At 36.3% G+C, this 20005-nt stretch overlaps 1 protein-coding gene across 2 annotated transcripts in view; it reads left to right on the top strand.

The window, feature by feature from the left end:
• Positions 1-20005, top strand: part of CFAP299 (cilia and flagella associated protein 299) — a 635581-nt gene that overhangs the window by 599967 nt on the left and 15609 nt on the right. The window contains exon 2 of one of the 2 annotated variants that reach the window (XR_010942757.1): positions 14975-15105. Coding sequence is in view for 1 of the 2 variants with exons in the window: in XM_067734728.1 (XP_067590829.1) it covers positions 14975-15104 (130 nt within the window). In the remaining variant the exon portion in view is untranslated. Of the gene's footprint in view, positions 1-14974; positions 15106-20005 lie in introns of those variants that run through there. The other variant, XM_067734728.1, reaches the window with a different exon arrangement.

A 20005-nucleotide genomic window follows, 5' to 3' on the forward strand; every position in this document is an offset into this window, starting at 1 on the left:
AAAGGTTAAACATTTGTTGGAAATAACCAAGTGCCAGGTACCACAAGAAGCTCTAGGAGTAGTCAGATAAAGCTGGTTCCTACCCTAATGAGGCTCACAGGCTAATTGAGAAGACAGAATAGTAAATCAATTGTTACAGGACAGAACTTTTGTTTCTGTTAGTAGGTAACTATTCAGCCCAGAGACTGGAATATAAATTAGGCTAGGTGAGGGTTGAAGGTTCCCTTGGGAGGTATTGCATGATACTGGATTTGGAGAATGAGTAGTACTTAACTAGGTGAGAAAAAGAAATGTGGAGAGGACAGTCCAGGCAAAGAAAACAGCATGTCCAACGGTAGAGAGGCACTGGCAGGGCCTGGAATGACATGTTTAAAGAAATGCAGATAGTGGGAAAAGCTTAAGAGAAATCTGGGGTTGGGAGTGTGTGGGGCGGCCAGAGAGGCAGCTTCCAGGTTTTGGAGAGTTAGTGTGCTAAGCTACAGAGTGTGTTTAGAAAGCCATAGGTGTCAGGAAAATATTTTAAGCAGGAATGTAATAGCTGATGCGATATTTTTAAAGATATCTGTGATTGCAAGAACGATAGATGATAGGGGATGCAGACAAAAGGGGGAGGGGGACTGATTGTGAAGGTATTGTATTAATTCAGGTAAGAATTGGCGTAAGATGCAGCATTTGAAGAGGAGTATGTGGACATGAGAGGTTATGGAGATAGCATCTATGAGACTTGATGGGAGAGAGGATGCAGGGTGAGGAAGTGGGAAAAGCCTGAGGTGACCCACATTTCTAGATTAGGTGCGAGGGTGGATAGTGGTATCACTTACTGGTGACTCACATTCATCAGATCATGGCTCATAAACGTGATAAAACATTGTTTCTTCTGTTTCACTGTTAAAAAATATCAAAGGAAGAAGGAAAATCATTTGCAGGAAAAAGACTGAGTAGCATTGTAGTGTAGTAGAAAGAGCTCTGGTATAAAAGAACAAGTATAAGGTAATGGTCTCACTTGTAAATATAAATCATTAAACACTTTATTATTTAAATAAAGAAGGCCTTCAAGGGAGATATGTCAGTTGAGGAAGGAGAGCTGAATGAGCAGCTCTGATTCTTTCCACTTAATGTTTTGCCCCCTCAATTCTTACTACCTTCACCACGATGGGCCCCAATGAATAGCTGCTCCCATTTTCATTCTGTCCCAGAAGAGCCAGCACATCTTTTCTCTCTCTTTTTTTTTTTTTTTTTTGTCTGCTTTGGGTCTTCGTTCCTGCGTGTGGTCTCTCTCTAGTTGCGGCAAGCGGGGGCTACTCTTCGTTGTGGGGCACGGGCCTCTCATTGCAGTGGCTTCTCTTGTTGCAGAGCATGGGCTGTAGAGCGCAGGCTCAGTAGCTGTGGTGCATGGGCTTAGTTGCTCTGCAGCATGTGGGATCTTCCCAGACCAAGGATCAAACCCATGTCCCCTGGATTGACAGGCAGATTCTTAACCATTGCACCACCAGGGAAGCCCCAGACATAAACTTTTTGAAGATAGTTTTACATAGCATGTACAGAAATGCAAAACTGTCCAATGAAAAGTCAAAGGCTATGAAGTGTTAGGCTTCTCTTTCTGCCTAAGGTTGTTTTTCTACTACATGGATTCTCATTGCTTTCATCTGTGTTGTTTCAGTGTTATTTTTGTTATTTCTCCCTGATCACATTCTATTTATAACTGATATTCTGCTTCACCAATCTCGAGTACAAAATGAGGTCACATTCCTTTTAATATTCAAAATAAATTTTGAGCCTCCGATCCATCCCAGCCCCCCAACTGTGATAAAATGTTTATTTCATCCTCAACAGACTCCCTTAAGCTAACTCCAAAGCACTTACAATGCCTACTATCTTAGCTTTCTAATGCTGAGTAACAAATTGCCACAAATTTAGCAGCTTAAAATAACACTCATGTCACCATCCACAGGTCGGCACGGTGTGGCTGGATTCTCAGTTCAGGGTCTCACAAGACTGAGATTAAGGTGTCAGCAGAACTGCATTCCTTTCTGCTTGCTCTGGGGAAGAATACACTCCAAGCCCATTTAGACTGTTGGCAGAATTCAGTTCTATCTAGTTATAGAACTGAGGTCCCTGTGGTCCCTCCATCTTAAAGCCAGCAACAGTGCATCCAATCCTTCTCATGCTTTGAATTTCTCTGACTTCTGGCTTGCTTTTCTGTTTTGAAGGGCTCTTATGGTTACATTGTGCCTACCTGGATAATCTAGGATTTTCTCCCAATTTTAAGGTCAAACAATTAGTGAAGTCCTTTTTGCCAAGTGACATAACATATTGTGGATCCAACCCTAAAGAGCAGAGACCACAGAAGATATTTTGAATTCTGCCCACCAAGCCTACCTGTTCCAAAGTGAGTAAGTCTTGGTTACTATCCTTTGAAGGACACAAAGTCACAAAACCATCTTCAGTAGCCAAGGAGCCGCCTTTTAACACGTTGTCCCTGTTGAAACCCAGCCACCTAGAAGCTCAGATGCCTTTCCTTTCTAGAGAATTGTGATTTAAGCACAGAGACTCTAATGTTCTCAAAATCATCTTACTTGTGCTGCCAAATGATCCCATTTCCTAGACAAACATACCATACCAGGCAGATAATGCCTAGCAAAACTCCTATCCACTTAAGAAAAGTACTTTAATGACTTGGGGTTCTACTGCTAACCTGGGTGATGTCTCCAAGTATAGCAGGAGAGAAGGAAGTCTCTCTCCTCCAGCATTAAGTTCCTCCATCATAGCTTCACTCTAAACCTTGTTTCATTAAACTCATTTATAATATAGTTCTAAATTGCACATCTCTTTTAGTTTACACAAATTCAAAGCCATTTTACCTGAAAGTGCAATTACAGTGCCTGAGCCTGGGGGAGTGGCCAGTCTCCCTCACAACATACTTACACTCCAGTTTTCCCTTCTGGTTTCTTTCCCTGGTCCCTAGGACCCAGGACCCACCATGATTTCCTCTCCCTAATATACTGACATTTCTTTAATGAAAAGCCTTGCCTTGTCACATAGTCATGACTAGAAAATTCTAATTCTAGAAATATATCCACAGATATGAAGGAAAACTATGGTGATTACAGGGCAGAATTGGCATACTACTCATAGAAAGATCAGTAAACCTAAAGAACATCGCAATATTCATAATGTAAAAGGTTGCTGAGTGGAGCAATGGTTCAAAATATTTTCATATTCACAAAATTTGAGTTGTTGAGACCTGCCAGATAGAAAGAGTATGTTAAGTCAAAGAATGTTTGTTATTTTTAAGTAACAGAACTCTAATCTTGTAATTCCAGTAGAAGCAACAGAGATTACTTTTCTATACAATCTCCTTAGCCTAAGATAAATGCTCGCTAACCCCAAAGAGAACAGTTACCAATGATAGCCATCACATTTTGGTTATTTTCTCATTCCTTCCTTGCATTTGACAAGGGGGATCTCCTCATTGTTTTTTCATGCCTTCTATTCCTTTTGGTTCTCATGGCACTGTCTTACTCCTCGTACATTCGTATGCAATTCTCTGTCTCCTTCTCGGGCTCGTCTCTTATGTATGCTCAGTGTAAACTGTGACATCAAAAACATAAAATGTGCATACAAATAACAAACATTGGTGAGAATGTGGAGAAAAGGGAACACTTGTATACTGTTGGTGGGACTATAAATCGATATAGCCACGTGAAAAACAGTATGGAGTTTCCACAAAAAAATGCCATAAGATCCAGCAATTCCACTCTTGGGTGTGTATATGGGAAAAAAAATGAAAACACTAATTCTAAAAGATACATACACCCCAGTGTTCATAACAGCACTATTTACAGGTGCCAAGGTTTGGAAACAACCCAAGTGTCCATCAACAGATGAATGGATAAAGAGGAGTTGGTGTATACACACACACACACACACACACACACACACACACTGAAATATTACTCATACATAAAAAAGAATGAAATTATGCCATTTTCAACAATGTGGTTGGACCTAGAGTGTATTATGCTTAGTGAAATAAGTTAGACCAAGAAAACCAAATACTCTATGTTATCACTTATGTGTGGAATCAAAAAAATAAACAAATGCATATAACAAAACAGAAACAGACTCACAGACATAGAAAACAAACTTATGGTTACCAAAGGGGAGAGGGAGGGGAGGGGAGAAGGGACAAAATAGGAGTATGGGATTAACAGATACAAACTACTATACATAAAATAGATAAGCAACAAGGATTTACTGTATAGCACAGGAAATTATATTCAATATTTTGTAATAAGCTATAAATAAATACCCTACCTAATACATCATTATTCTGGACATTAAACAAGAGTATAAACGTGAAAGCTCTTTTTAGATGACAAAGCACTACATCAATGTAAAATAACAAGTGTCAGTTGTTTCAATAATAATATCAGAAAGAGAATGAAATTAAGTAGGGCTCTCTGGGACACCCACCCCATCCCTGTACCATTCCTTCAGGTTTCTGCCTTGGGAAAGTGCTTTCTTTGCAATCTCTTCACCGGGAATGGCCACTATAGGACTAGCTACTGGCATTCTTGCTTGACCTTGAGGTTCTCATTCTATGATTTGCAACTGAGAAGTTGCAAATACTTCTCAGGATGTTTCTAATACTTGCTCTGATTGCAAAATCAGAAAGAGCTTTGTGTAACTCATAAATCTATCTCCATAGCCTTACTATGGGAAGATATGGTTATAAGTACATCCGTGATTATCACCTGCTTCTTTCCCATTGCATGGAGCTAGCAATGAAGCATTCCAGACATCCCACCAGAGGGCTAGGGTCTTCAGTGAGGAGGCCAGCATAGGAGTATAGAAGCAGTTATGGAATATTTCCTCAGAATCTTTCCCTGATAAGTCCCCGTTGGGGGCTTATCACAAATAGTCAAGTATCCCAGGTATTATATTACATTCATCTCTCCCTTAGCACCTTCCATAACCAGTCCATATACTTGACATTGCACTTTGGGTTCAGAGCACATAATATGATGAACATGATAGACATCTGTTTTCTGACTCAAATGAAAATTAAGAGCAATAGCCTACTGGCAATGAACACTCCCTTCTATCCACTGCCTTAAAGGGATAGGAAAGCCAAACTTACTAGCTCTCCTTGCTTCCTTTGCTCTGAGCCACTCTGTCCCCAAAGGGAATGCACACCCAAACTTTCTGCACTTTGGTAGAAGACAGTTAATAATCACATTTCACATTCAATTCTCAACTCACAGCAATTTGCTTTCTGCCTCATTAGCAATAAACTACTGAATATCTCTCATAAATGTTAACACTGATCATGAACATTTTTCAGTTCTTATCTAATCTAACTTTTACTATCCTTTCTACCTGGAATGCTTGGCCCTGCTTCTTTCCATCAGGAAAATCTCATTAGAAATATATTTCAGTATTATAATCCTTTGTTTACATTTTTGACATGTTGAATTGAATTGAATGACCCTTCTGACTACCTGTCACTAGGGCTTTTAATGTTCTCAATTATTTTAATAATTACAGTAGGTTGTTCAACAGTTATTTATATTTTCCCAACTGGCATATGCATTTATTAAATAGCTGATTGAAGTTAGAGATACATTATATAGTTATGAATAGGAGCCAAGTTAACTAACTTATGGAAACACTAAACTTTAGATTTCATATTCTTACCAACCAAAATAACTGATCAAACCTATATTTTTACATGGAATATGATATTTCAGGAAATTAGTTTGTTATAGAATGTTTTACTGCTTTGATATTATTTGAAAAATAGAAAAAGAACAGGAGTGTTTATTATTCTAGATTAAATTTCATGTCTCTATACCACAATTGCAATTTCATATAATATAATTTTTCCACAGCAATAAAATAAAATAAAAAGTATCAACCATAAGAAAACATGTTTTAGCATTTTTTAAACAACTTTATCATATTTTTGGCAAATCCATGGCAAAACTTTGGAAACATTTTGCACAAACATTGGATAAATCAGCTCTAAAACAGCAGTGTTTAAATGGTTTGTAGGTGTAGAGACCACACATCTCAGTTTTCCTGGCATTGTCTGGGCTCACTCTTATTGTGTTGGCACAATTAGTAGCAGCTTTCTTCTTTCACAGAAGGAGCCTAGTTTAGAAAGTAAAATTGTAAAGCCATCCTACTTACAGACTGTCTACACAGAGATTAAAAAGGAGACAATAATGTTTAATGCTTAAATGTCCCCATGACTCTCATAAAATCCCCTGAATTTTCATTTTTCAATAGAAATCTTTTTTTTTTAAAGAAGTGAACTATGGGTGTAAACCACTGTCAGTTGTTTTTTTGTGTGTGTGTGTTTCTTTTTATTTATTTATTTGGCTGCATCAGGTCTTAGCTGCAGCATGTGAGATCTTCGTTGTGGTATGTGGGATATTTCGCTGCTGTGAGCAGGCTCTTTGTTGCAGCATGGGGGCTCCAGAGTGTGCAGCATGCAGGCTCTCTAGTTGTGGCGCATGGGCCTAGTTGCCCTACGGCATATGGGATCTTAGTTCCCCAACCAGGTGTCGAACACCCGTCCCCTTCGATGGAAGGTGGATTCTTAACAACTGGACCACCAGGGAAGTCCCTCAATAAAAATCTTTTGATTTCACAAAAAATGTTTTTGTAGGTTTTTAATTTTATTTCTGTTTTTTACAAATTTCCTTTAAATATGAATATCTCTCTGTCCTAAAAATTATATCTTATAAATATTCTTTATTTTTCTCTCAAATGAAATGTTTTTTTTTAACTGTATAAGCATATTCAAGTATTAGGTACTGTACATGCCTACTTGTCCAACAGTTTAAAACCCAAAAAGATTCCATAATTAATAGAAATTGAAACATCTCCCTCCTAATCATTATGAACTATTGGTTATATTCATGGGGAAAATCTCTTAGATGGTAATAGCTTCTATTTCAGTGATGTGTCCTCTGTGATTTCAAATTCCCTGTTCTTGTGGTAGTGATCTTATTTTTTCCCTGTGCTTTATGTACTGGAGACTACAATTTTTATAGTCATTATTTTTGTTCTGTATTCACCCCTAAGGCCTTGGATTGCCTTTAAATGTATTTTTAAGTGCAAATTTTTCTAATCTTTGATAGCATTGCCCATTTTGTGCTTTCATGATTTCCCTAAATATGCCATTTCCACTCCATTTGAAGGAAGATATTGAGCAAAACTAGGGCAAACAAAGTATTCTGGAGACACGGCTTTGAAATTTACTCCCCCTGGTGGTCCAATGCTCTGTTGTCGTGTAATGTCATAAAAATATTTTCTCTGGTATCAGGAGTTATCATGTAAAATAGATGACAAACAGGTAATTGTTTCCAAAAACATACATGAGGACCCCCTTATCACTTAGTGAACAGATTTTACACATATTTATCTCAATTCATTATCCCAACTTATTTGTATAAGTTGTGTATAAGTACACTCTCATACAACAAAATGCCCAAACCTTGGATGCTTTTCATGGGGAGCAAATGGAAAATTGTTCTTTTATTCCTAAACCTTAAATAATTTCACATAAGTTACCCCTTAAGTTCTTCTATCTATTTTAGATACAGTATGTTTGAACTTTTCTACAAGTATTTTCTAGATGTGACCACTTAGACGTAAATTAAAATAACGTGTAAGAACTCATTGGATCAAAGGAAGCTTTCATAATAACAGTCTATTACCATTGTAAAGAGCCTTTGCAATATATAGTTCAACCTCTAAACTTTAGATAAGAGAAAATTGAAACCACTGCATGAGGGTTTAGATTTCCTAAGTCCCGGATCAATGTTCTAGATCAATTCTCTTAATTACATTTTAAAGTAAATTTTCTTGCTACTTCTTTATTTTAATTCTGTAATAATTAAAAATACTGTAATCAGCTGTATCACAAATAATAATAAAGATGGACATATATCATTAATTTAGTCAATGAACATTTATTGAGTGCCACTTTTTTTTTTTTTTTGCTGTACGCGGGCGTCTCACTGTTGTGGCCTCTCCCATTGTGGAACACAGGCTCCGGACGTGCAGGCTCAGTGGCCATGGCTCACGGGCCTAGCTGCTCCACGGCATGTGTGATCTTCCCAGACCGGGGCACGAACCGGTGTCCCCTGCATTGTCAGGTGGACTCTCAACCACTGTGCCACCAGGGAAGCTCGAGTGCCACTTATTGTTAGATAGAGTACAGCAAGTATAAACAGGTTTGGAAGGTGGGAAAAATTTATTTTCTAATATGTTGAGATTGAGGAGTCTATGATTTATCCCAGTAAATATTTACAATTGAGCAAGTCATGTGGATAAGCAGCTCAGGTGAGAGAACTGAGATGGAACAGCGATCGAGGTAAGTTGGCATAGAGAAGATAGATTTAATTATAATATATTAGGAGAAAAGTGTGATGACCTGGAGAGAATCTAAGTTTGGGGAAGTTTTTAAATCTCTTTTCTCTTCTTTCCTTTCCCCTTTTTATTCCTTTCTTTCCTTTTTTACTTCTTTCTCTCTCCCTCTCTTTCTTTCTTTTCCTTGTTTAGCTGAAATTCATATGTTTGTTAGTTCTAGGAAAAGTTTTATCGTGAACAAATGGATACCAAGGGGGATAGGTGGGTTGGGATGAATTGTGAGATTGAGATTGACATAAATACACTATTGATACTATGTATAAAATAGATAAATAGTGAGAAACTACTGTGTAGCTCAGGAAACTCTACTCAATGCTCTCTGGTGACCTAAATGGGAAGGAAATCCAAAAAGGAGGCGATATATGTATATATATATATATATATATATATATATATATATATATATATATATATATATATATATGTATGTATGTATAGCTGATTCACTTTGCTGTACAGTAGAAACTAACACAACATTGTAAAGCAACTGTATTCCAATAAAAATTAATTAAAAATAAAAGAAATCAAGAAATAGCAGATTAAAAAGAGCATTTGGATTGGTGACATCAGCAAGATAGCAGAGTAGGAAGCCCTGGACTCTCCTCCCACAAATACACAGATTCAGCAAGAATTCCTAGACAAATTCCCTTTGTGATAAATCCAGAAACTAATTGAAAGGTCCCTGTATCCCCAGGCAAATGCAAAGCCAGCCTCACCAAAGCCAGTAGAGAGGTTTGGGACACCGTCTTACTGGAATCCCTACTGCCAGCATAGCACCATACTATGAAAAAGAAACACCTTAACTCTCAGCTTCTCCCAAGGGAGGCAGGGGTTGGTCTGTGCATTCAGACTCCCAGCTCTTCTCGGGGGGGGGGGGGGGGGTCCCCAGAGGACTAACTTCAATTTTGCCAGTCTTGGAGTTCTGGTGGGCCAGGCACATTCCATGCACCTGGAGGAAAATGGCGACAGCAGCTTGGGCTGGTAGACATCATACATAGATCTTACTCCCTGCTCATCACATAGCAAATGACAAAACCCACAGCTGCCTGCTTCTCCCTGGGGAGGGAAAAAGTTAGAAGAGACCAGTGAATCTCTGTCCAGGTTGCTTGGTGGAGGTCTTCTCCTGTATAAGGCCAGTCCATGAAGACTGGGAGAGATGCCTACTTTGTCTAATATGCAGGCAGCAACACAGAAAGTCAAGGAAAATCAAGAATCAGGCAAGAATGTTCTCCCCAAAAGGAATAAGATAAATCTCCAGATACTGACACTACAGAAAGGTACTGATAGTATACCTAAAAGAGAATTCAAAATAACTGTCATAAAGGTGCTCACTGAGGTCAAGAAAACAATTCATGAACAAAGGGAGAAATTCAACAAGGAAAAAATATTAAAAAGTACAAAACAGAAATCATAGAGCTAAAGACAATAATTAAACTTAAAAAAAAACCCACTAAAGTGTTTCAACATCAGACTAGATTAAGCAGAATAAAACATCGATGAACTCAAAGACCAGTCATTGGAAATAATTAAGTCAGAGAAGCAAAAAGAAAACAATGAAAAAGAGTGAAAAAACCTTAAGAGAGTTATGGGACACCATCAAGGAATCAATACACATATTATGGGATTCCAAGAATGAGGAGAGATAAAGGATGAGAAAAATTATTCAAAGAAATAATGACTGAAAACTTCCAAAATCTGGGAAGGAAATGGACATCCAAATCCAAAAAGCTTAAGGGACACCAATCAGATAAATCTACTTCAAGACACACATTATAATTAAATTGTCAAAAATCAAAGACAAAGAGAGAATTTTGAAAGAAGCAAGAGAAAAGCAACTTGTCACATCCAATGGACCCTCCTCGCCTTCTTATAAGACAATTAACAGATTTTCAATAGAAACCTTGCAGGCCAGAAGGGAGTGGGATGATAGACTCACACTGCTGACAGAAAAGAGCTACTACCAAAGAGTAATATGCCCAGAATAACTGTCCTTCAAAAATGAAGAAGAGATAAAGACTTTCCCACACAGAAAAAATGCTCAGAAAGTTCACCACCACTAGATTTGCCCTATAAAAAATGCTAAAGGGAGTTCTTCAAATTAAAATGAAAGGATGCTAAAAAGAAACATGATAGCATAAGAAAGTATGAGACTCATTGATAAAGGTAAATATATAAAAAAATTCAGAGTAGTGTATTACTGTAATGGCAGTGGGTAAATCTCTTTTAATTCTACTATAAAAATTATAAGACAAAAGTATTAAAAAATAATTATAACAAAAAAGTTAAAGATACACAGTATGAATAGATATAAATTTTGACAATAGCATGAAGTACATGGATGGGAGAAGTTAAAATGTAAAGTTTGTGTATGTGATTAAACTTGTTATTATCATCTTAAAATTAACATTTACAACTATAAGATATTTTATGTTAACCTCAAGATAACTACAAAAAAATACTTATAGAAGATACACAAAAGAAAAAGATCAAGTATTCAAAATATATCAATAAAAGAATTAACAAAACAAAAAGGAAGACAGCAAGAGAGGAAAAAAAAAGACAAAAGAACTCCAAGACTAACAGACAACAATTAATAAAATGGCAAGAACAAATCCTTCCCTATCAATAACTGCTTTAAGTATAAATGGATTAAACTCCCCAATCAAAAAACAGAATGGCTAAATGGATTTTAAAAAACAACACTCAACTATATGCGGTCTAAAAGAAACTATTCACAACAGCCAAGATGTGGAAACTACCTAAATGTCCATTGACAAATGAATGGAAAAAGAAAATGTGGTATATACATACAATGGAATATTATTTAACCTTAAAAAAGAAGGAAATTCTGCAATATGTGACAACACGAATGAAACTTGAGGGCATTATGAAAAGTGAAATAAGCCAGTCACAGGAAGACAAATACTGTATGATTTCGCTTATATGAGGTATCTAAAATAGTCAAATTCGTAGACTCAAAGAATGGAATGGTGGTTACCTGGGGCTGGGGAGGAGGGGGAATTGAGGAGTTAATAATCAACAGGCATAAAGTTTCACTTAAACAAGATGAATAAGCTATAAAGCTCTGCGGTACAGCATTGTACTTACGGTCAACATAATGTATTGTACACTTAAAAATTTGTTAAGAGGGCAAGTCTCCTGTTAAGTGTTCTTACCACAATAAAATAAACATTTTTAGAAAAAGTACTTGTTTTAGATTCTATAGGCTAGGTCTGAGACTGTATTCTAGTACTTACTAGTAATGTAAACTTCAAATTTTTTATTATCTTCTCTTAGCTCCAGTTCACTCATCTATATAATAGGAATAGTAATAAATAATATGCAGGGTTCTTACTAAAATCAAATTAACCTACATATATATAGGAATATCATAGTTCTGTTGTATATTAGATACATCTTCTCATATAGAATTTTTTATGGCAAAGCCTTTTTATAGCTCCTGCCTCTTTAGGATCCTGCTTTCTCTATTTTTCCCTCTTCACACCATGGAAACATGTTCAAGAATATTTCATCTTTTTTTTAAAAAAAGCTGAACTTTAATTTTTTATATCCCCAGTGCTACCCTAGTTTTCTTGTTTACTTTATAACTAAATTAATAAAGGAATTTTTTATTCAGTAATCTGTTCCCATCTTGCCCTTAAATTCTCTATAACTGAATTTTGCCCCCACCATTTTACTGCAACTGCTTTTCCTGTAATATCCTTCCAAGTGCAAATTTTGATGAACTCTCTTCATGCCTTATCTAATATATGAGGCATTTGACACTATTGTCTTTCTTAAAGTACTATTTCTTGATATATTCTCCTCTCTTCAGTTTTTGCAAAAAAGTAACTCTTTCCTGGTTCTTTCTGATGCTTCAGATCACTGTTTTTTACTCTCCTTTGCTGATTCCCCTTCCTACTCGATAAAATTGATGTTCCAGATTTCATTCTTATCTCCATCTTCTCCTTTGTCCATCTCAGTCACCTCTTTGAATTTAAACACTGCTGATACTTCTAGATACATTACTCCATCTAAGAAAAGTCTCTAACTTCAGAAATTCATCCATTATCTATTTCTTCCATTAATATGCATTTAGCATCTACCATTGTGAGGCATGGTCTGAAAAAAGGAATTGGAAATAGGGCAGTAAACAACACAAACCAAGATCCTTGCTTTCATTTTCTTAGATATTTCATAAGGATTTCAAGTTCAAGACGTCTAAAACTGAACTACACGCCCCCCACCTCACCTCCTACAATCTGTTCCTTACCTCGTATTTTAGTTCCTAGTAAATAATTCCATCCACTTAAGTATTCAAACCAGAAATCTGAGAGTAATCCTAGACTCTTATCTCATTGATGTCTTTCTCATAACCATTAAATCCACTTTTCAATGTCTTCTCAAATCCAGTCCCTCATCTTCATCCACAAGTACACTTCAAGATCACTTGGGCTCTGCATGTATAAAAGGGGATAGTTTTATGCCTACTTCATGGTGTTGACAATAAGGTTGATGAGATAATAGATTCATTAGTCTCAGAACAGTACCCAACACATGGTGTGGTGCTTATTAAATAAGTGTTAGTTATCTTTATTAAATACTAATAATTATTAGCTATTAGAATTGGCATGTGAGATGAAACCTGTTTCCCTTCCCTGCCTAGTAAAACAAAAGTATTGATTAACAATCCAAATCACTTCATCAAAAGTACCACGTGCTACACAAATTAACTTTTTTTGATAAAGTGTATATATATAAAATCTGCCTGTATGACTCAAGCATTTTATTGGGGTTATGTATATCCATATATCTCAGAAATATATGTATGTGTATATATATATATATATATATATATATATATATATATATAGTTGAGGATCATACCCATGTCCCCTATTCCAATTTGTGAATCTCCTAACTGAACAGCCAGGAGAATAGAGGTCAATTTATCTTCTTTATTATGAATTAAACTGAATTGGGGGACCCAGCTTAGGTGCATAGTCAAATTGGCTTGTAATACTTTTACCACTGGATTGAATTTATCACCAGTACTATAGGCTGCTCTCCTATCATCACCCTATTAGGCATTGAGCCTGCCATGATAAACTTCACTCATGAAAGCTGGCTAAAGTGAGGACCTAGAAAGCCATGAATGTTTAGCTCCTTTTCTCAGTTCACTAATCAGATAGTCATTCCTGCTCTCTTGCAGAGGCTTGATTAAACAGACAGAGATGGTTGGAAAACCACTTTTCCTGACTCTGTGCCTCAGAAAAGGCAGACACTCCAATGTCTTGGCCATAGAAGGAGTAAGAGGGGAAGAGAGAGAATAGTTCTCACTAATATGCACCCCCAAAGATATAAATATATGATCTATATAATCAGTTTTTTCTGAGTATTAAAAAATTTGAGAGTAAACATATTACATTTTCAGGTAGTAGCAAAAAGGTGATGCCTCAGAAAACAATGTAATTCAGAGTGAGTTTAATCAATGAAATCTACTCTTTCAAAATGAAGAAGAGGAGTAATAGAGGGAAAAACAACCCAGAAATAGGATAAGGGGAAAATGATTAAAAATAAATATTACAAATATTTGAAAGGCATACTGGGCTGGGAGCTCTACATGACTTATCTCTGTGGCTGTCATTTTAAAAGCAAACATAATATTAGAAATGTGTTAATGGGAATAAGATATGTAAAAATAAGTGTATTGAGTATACTTCCAATGAACATAACAGCATTATATTTGTTTTTGACAAGTAAGTATAAAATGAGAGATGGAAAAAAATAGAAAGTTTCCATAGACAAACCTCCAAAGAAGGGATTGAACAGGCAATGTTGAACAGTAGAAAGAACATGAATATGCTTTGAAACACACAGATCTGGGTTGAAATATTAACCCTATGATGTATTAGTTGCAGGGTGTTAACTATGCTAGTTGAACTCCCATAGTATCCTTGCTTTGTCTTTGAAATAAGAGCAAATTCATATGGGTGTTGTTTTAGAATACATCACATCATGCCTGGCCTCTGGTAACCTCTCAAACACAAGTAGTTTTCTTACTGCCTGGGAAACATATTATTGAAAAATAGAACCTTAAAGAAATGAATTAATTTGTTTTGAATGAAAAGAGGTGACTTAGCCTGCCTTTCCTTCCAGTAAACAGTCTCTTAATACCCTGAATACTCAATATCTTGAAGAGTCTGAACTAGAAGAAATAGCCTTATATTGCATCAATTTTCTTCTTGACTTCCTGGGAATATGATACTGGAATAGGTCCTAGGTCCTAGAGTGTCCAAACCAGGAAATCATGCAAAACATTCATAAATATGTATCTAAATGATTTGAAAATAACCCAGTCTAATCTTTTCTGCAAGAATTTTAATCACACATGTGGTCTACATTGTTGTATAGACTGTGATCCTATCCATTTATTTTGAAGCTGAACTGCCCCAAATATTTTCTGAAATATATTTGTCAATTTAATTCATTATGCATATTAATTCCTAATAAATATTTATTTCTATAGTTTTTACAACTGGGACAGTCATGTTGCTGTTTGGAATTCAACTCCCAACTACCAAGTGATTGCTGATAATCCAGAAGGCTTACTTTTCAAATACAAAAGAGACAGAAAAATTCTCAACGTGGACCCTAAGGTAAGTCTGCTTTTACACTTAGGTATCTCCTCAAATTTTATTGTATCTCTACCATCATTCAAAAATTATTAAATATTTGACCTTAAGCTTTTAAATTTAGAAGTGAAAAGATATGTGGAAACTTAGAGCATCTACTCTCCTTAAAGAAAAAAACTTCAAAACAATAAATTATCAGAAGTCAACAAAGAAGAATTTGGGAGGAATTTAAATGGAACTCACATGTGGGAACACTTCTCCATGCCTGACAGCAGAATTAGGTAAGGGAGTCAGTGACAGCAAATCTGTTTGCTCTGATTCTGGGGAGTCCAGTAACTTTCTGCTCTGAAAAGGGAGATGAGTCATTTAGGGAAGAGAGACTCTCACCTCACACACATACCTTTTTTTATGTGACTAACACTGAAAACAGTGTTGTGTTTACTGCATTTCTGAGCATTAACTTAGGAAATACATTTGATTTAAATATTTTTAAAACATGTGCCATGATATTTTGAATTTGTTCAAAGACAAATGTTTACATCTTACATATTTTCAAAGACTACGTTTACATCATGACTTTTAATCATGATTTGTCATATAGCTGGGGGTGAAGGTTGAAACGTAAAAGTCGTATGTGCTTGGGTTGCTTTGGTGGTTTTTTTTCTAACTTTTAGAAAACATGTTACTCACATGACAATATCAGTCTAAAATCCAAAGTCAAGAGAAATAGTTCTTCATAGTGAAGGAATAAAATTGTGTGATATGCCTGGGGTAGGTAAAGAATGGACTGAAGGTAAAGGGGAGTCTTAATCTAAAACCTTTTCAAAAAGTTTTTCAAAATAAAAAATATTTAGTTTCATATCCACTTAATGTAGCTCTTTGCTCATAAAAAGTACTTAGTAACTATGTGCTCAAAAAATGAATAAAGGAAATTTTGTAGCATGAAATAGATTCTTCTCTGAATCAGATACAGCTTCAAACACAAGAAACCCCAAGCTGGTGACTTAAAGAGAAAAGAGACTTCTTTCTCTCCCACTTGTAAGTCTATATAGTGGCTGTCCAAAGTTGGAGTGGCAGCTACACTGTCATCTGGGCCAAGGTGGCCCTCATCCTCTTAGGCCAACATAGATCTCCAGCCAAAACAACCACCTTTTAAACAGAATGTATGGAAGAAGGTGAGTAGGTACAAAGAACATGCCCCCGCTGCCTTGTAAGGAAGTTTCCCCAAAGCTACCACACTCATGGTCACTTATGTTCCATGGCAAGAGCTTAGTCACACGGCCATATCTTGCTACATGGAAGGCTGGGAAATGTAATCTTTATTTAGGTAGTCATATGTCTTGTAGAACAAGAGTTCTACAAAAAGGAGAAGAGAGGTTTGCATAGACAACTAGCAGTTCTGTTACTATATTGGCCTTATGGAGCACCCCCCACCCCACCCTTGTGCCCTAGCCTGGCTGAAGACACCTGCCTTGGCGAGGGAGCTTCTTTTCCTGTTCAGATTTGCACAGGCAATAACAAAACTGATGCTGAGATTGAAATAACACAAGCTTTATTCAATGGCCAGAGAATGGAGAAGCCGGAACTTAGTTCACAAATCAACTTCTAGTCAGGGGGTGATCAAGGCAAGATTTTTAAAGGTAGGGTTAATGACAGGGAGGCATATGCATTGGCTTTCTGGGAATAGGCGGGGTTCTTCCTGGAACTGGTTGCCACCTCCTTTTTTTCCTTCTATGGTGTGGTAATTCCTGTTATGGCCACCGGCAAGCGTGTCACTTAGCATGCTCGTGTATTACAGTGAGTGTATGATGGGGCTCAAGGTCTACTGAAGACCAGGTCATCAGCCATTTTAGACTTGGCCAGTTCTAACCAGTTCTGGTGGCCTCCTGTTTTTCTCTTCTGGTGGTTTCTTGTGAGACAAAGATAACACTTCCCCACAGCTTACATTCCCTTGGGGGAGGGGGAGAGTTAGAGTTAACAACCATGGTGACAGTTTCTGACACAACACTATCTCCTTCAAAAGAACATTACTCTTTTTTTTTTTTGTTCTCAGGTTTCTCATTAGTAAGATGAGGGACTGGACCTGAACATCAGTAGGGCCATATTTATTATGAATCTATGAATAGCGGAGAAGTTTATGAGTGCATCTTCTCTCTGGTGGTGCCTCTATACTCAACATAGATGGGTGTCAACATGTTATCATTTGAGGCAAATTACAGAAAACTTAATAAATAGCATTCACAGAGTCTTTTCCTTTTTGAAGGCTAAACTATGTACATAAGAAAAGATATAAATTGATTTATAGCATCATTAAGACGTATGAAACAAATTTTTGAATCAGTTTTGAATGATATCACACAGACTCTTTTAGGGCTCTATTTTAACTGATGCCATATACATATATCAAGAATGTATGTCATGAATTAGAGTTTTTGTCTATGTCTTTGAAGAATCATTATTGAATCCAAACTGCTGCTTGACTGGTTCAAATAACTTTAACTAAAACACACATTTACAAAGTAATCAATCATGATCTTTCAAAGACTTAGACAACAATCCATGAAATATAATGTCTTCCTCTTTTTTCCTGGAAGATTTTACTTATAACTCAAAAGATTCATGATGAGTCTGAAGGAAAGTTACTTCCAAAATCTTGGAGAATGAACAAGGATTTGGTTAATTAATGATAAAAGTAAAGAATTATTGGGTGAGATATCCAATGATATTTGGGTACTTCTATTTCTTTAAATTTTATTTTAAGCTTATCTTTTTAAAGATAAAAACTTACTGGAAAAGAATGTCGGTCTCAGCATTAATAAACAAAATTCTAGGCCTTACTTTACTATTAACTGGCTGCATGGCCTTGAGAAATTCACTTTACCTCCCTAGGCTTTACTGTTCACAACTGGAAGATGAGAGTTTATTGTTGTTGTTGTTATCATTGTTTTCTGATCTCTGGAGTCCTTCTACAGGCTCAGACCTGATTCACAGAGATTCTGACTCAACTGGGCCCAGAAGTACATATTTTCATAAGTGGCCAGTGTGATTCTGCTGTAGATTGCCATGAACCACAATTTGAAAAAGTCTTATCTATAAAAGCACAATAATCTCAAGAGATCTGTGTTCCCAAACACAAGTGTTCTCAAACAAAATATAACACATATATTTTCATTTTTATGGACTAGATATAAAAGTAGCATGTACATCACCTACCTGATTTCTTAGCTTTTTCACCCTCCTCAAAGAGCCATGATCCTTTTATATTTCATGCATCCACATAGCAGCTCTTACAGGCCTGCAGGAGAGTGAAGAAATAAGCTAATATGTCAAGTTTTTTGAACTACAAACAACGATACGAGTTACATTTTTATAGTCAGTATTCTTCTTAATAATTTTGCTGACAATTCTTCTTAAGATGAACACCTTCTAATAACTTCATAGTTAAAGTGTTATAAAATGTTGTAAGAACAACACAACTCAACTCTCCTTCAAGTACTCTCTTTGAAATATTTTATGCTTAAAATTAAAGGGGTCAAGATAAATGAAAAGTGGAAACACTGGTAAACAGGATGTGTTTCCTTTGTACAACACAGATGTAGACTCATTAATTCTGAAGCATGTTTCCTATGAAACATAGTTGTTTGTGAATGGTAAGAGTGGAAAAAAGAAAATTGTGCAGGTCTTAGAACAAGTAATATGAGTTCATTGGTTAATAAATTCCCAATGCAATAAGAGTTTGGTTGCACTGAAAACAGGACCACTGGCTTTAACTTCCCTGCAGCTGCATAACATCTGGAAAAAATAAGGTCAGTTTCTACTTTTGAGTGAAGAATGCTTGTCTAAGTGATTCACACCCACCAAAATGTTTCCATTGTATTACCTTTAGAAGGACTGAGGGGACACAGTTTGCACTCACTCCTCTGCACTATCTGGACAAATGAGAAAAACTAGGCATTTTTCTTTTACTTTTAGGAAACATTAACCTGAAAGAGTTTGCTTTGAGTCTTAGCCTAACATAGGTGGTCTAAAACCTTCATGATCTACTAATAAGATGACATAAAATGGTTAAAATAGGAAACATCTTCCACAGTTACACCAGCTTTTTTCCTTTCCCCTCCCCTCTTCTATTAACTAATGTGAGAACATATCACCTGGAAAAATGTCTGGTTAATAGGTACTTAATAAATATTCATGGAACAAATGATTAAATGAATGATTCCCTCCAAACACACAAATATAATGCTATAATAATTCAAAGTTGAGGAGTGGATTATGTCACTGATGCTTGAGGTAACAGTGATAGCTAGAAAGGGTACAGTCACACCACTCTGTATTGATCCAAGTAAGTCAAAAAATAAATTACAGGAACTTATCAGTGGAAACAGCTAGTGTTGCCATAATTGTAGGCTTTGTTGAGGTTATGCAGAAACCTTTATTTGGTATGTGCTTTCAAGTGTTCTTGTGCAGTCCCAGGAATATGTAATTTAAGCTGTCTCAAATTAAGACTGTTAAATTAGAATATGTTTTTGATTTATGAACAAATTGACACAAACAGGTTAAATGACTTGTTCAAGGTCACAGAGTTCATCATTAGTAGACTCTAGCGATGGAGGTTAAACATAAATTTGAGACACCATAGGGAATGTAAAGATGAGCAAGAGTTCAACCCTTGCCCTTTAAGTGCTTGAAAGATTTTTAAGGAAACAGGTATGTAAAAAATATAACTGCAACATAAGGAAGAAAGTGATATGTTGCAAAAAAGAGAAATGCTTTGGGGATTCAGTGGAAGAGATGACTTTTGATCTGAGGCAGGAGCCAGTGGAAAGGAGACGGTGAGGGGACAGCATTGGGGATTATTAGGTGATTATTAATAGAGGAGGTAATCTTTTACCTGAAATTGAAGAATGATTAAGAATTGAACTCAT

This window comes from Pseudorca crassidens, chromosome 4 (genome assembly GCF_039906515.1).
Source record: "Pseudorca crassidens isolate mPseCra1 chromosome 4, mPseCra1.hap1, whole genome shotgun sequence".
NCBI lineage: Eukaryota > Metazoa > Chordata > Mammalia > Artiodactyla > Delphinidae > Pseudorca > Pseudorca crassidens.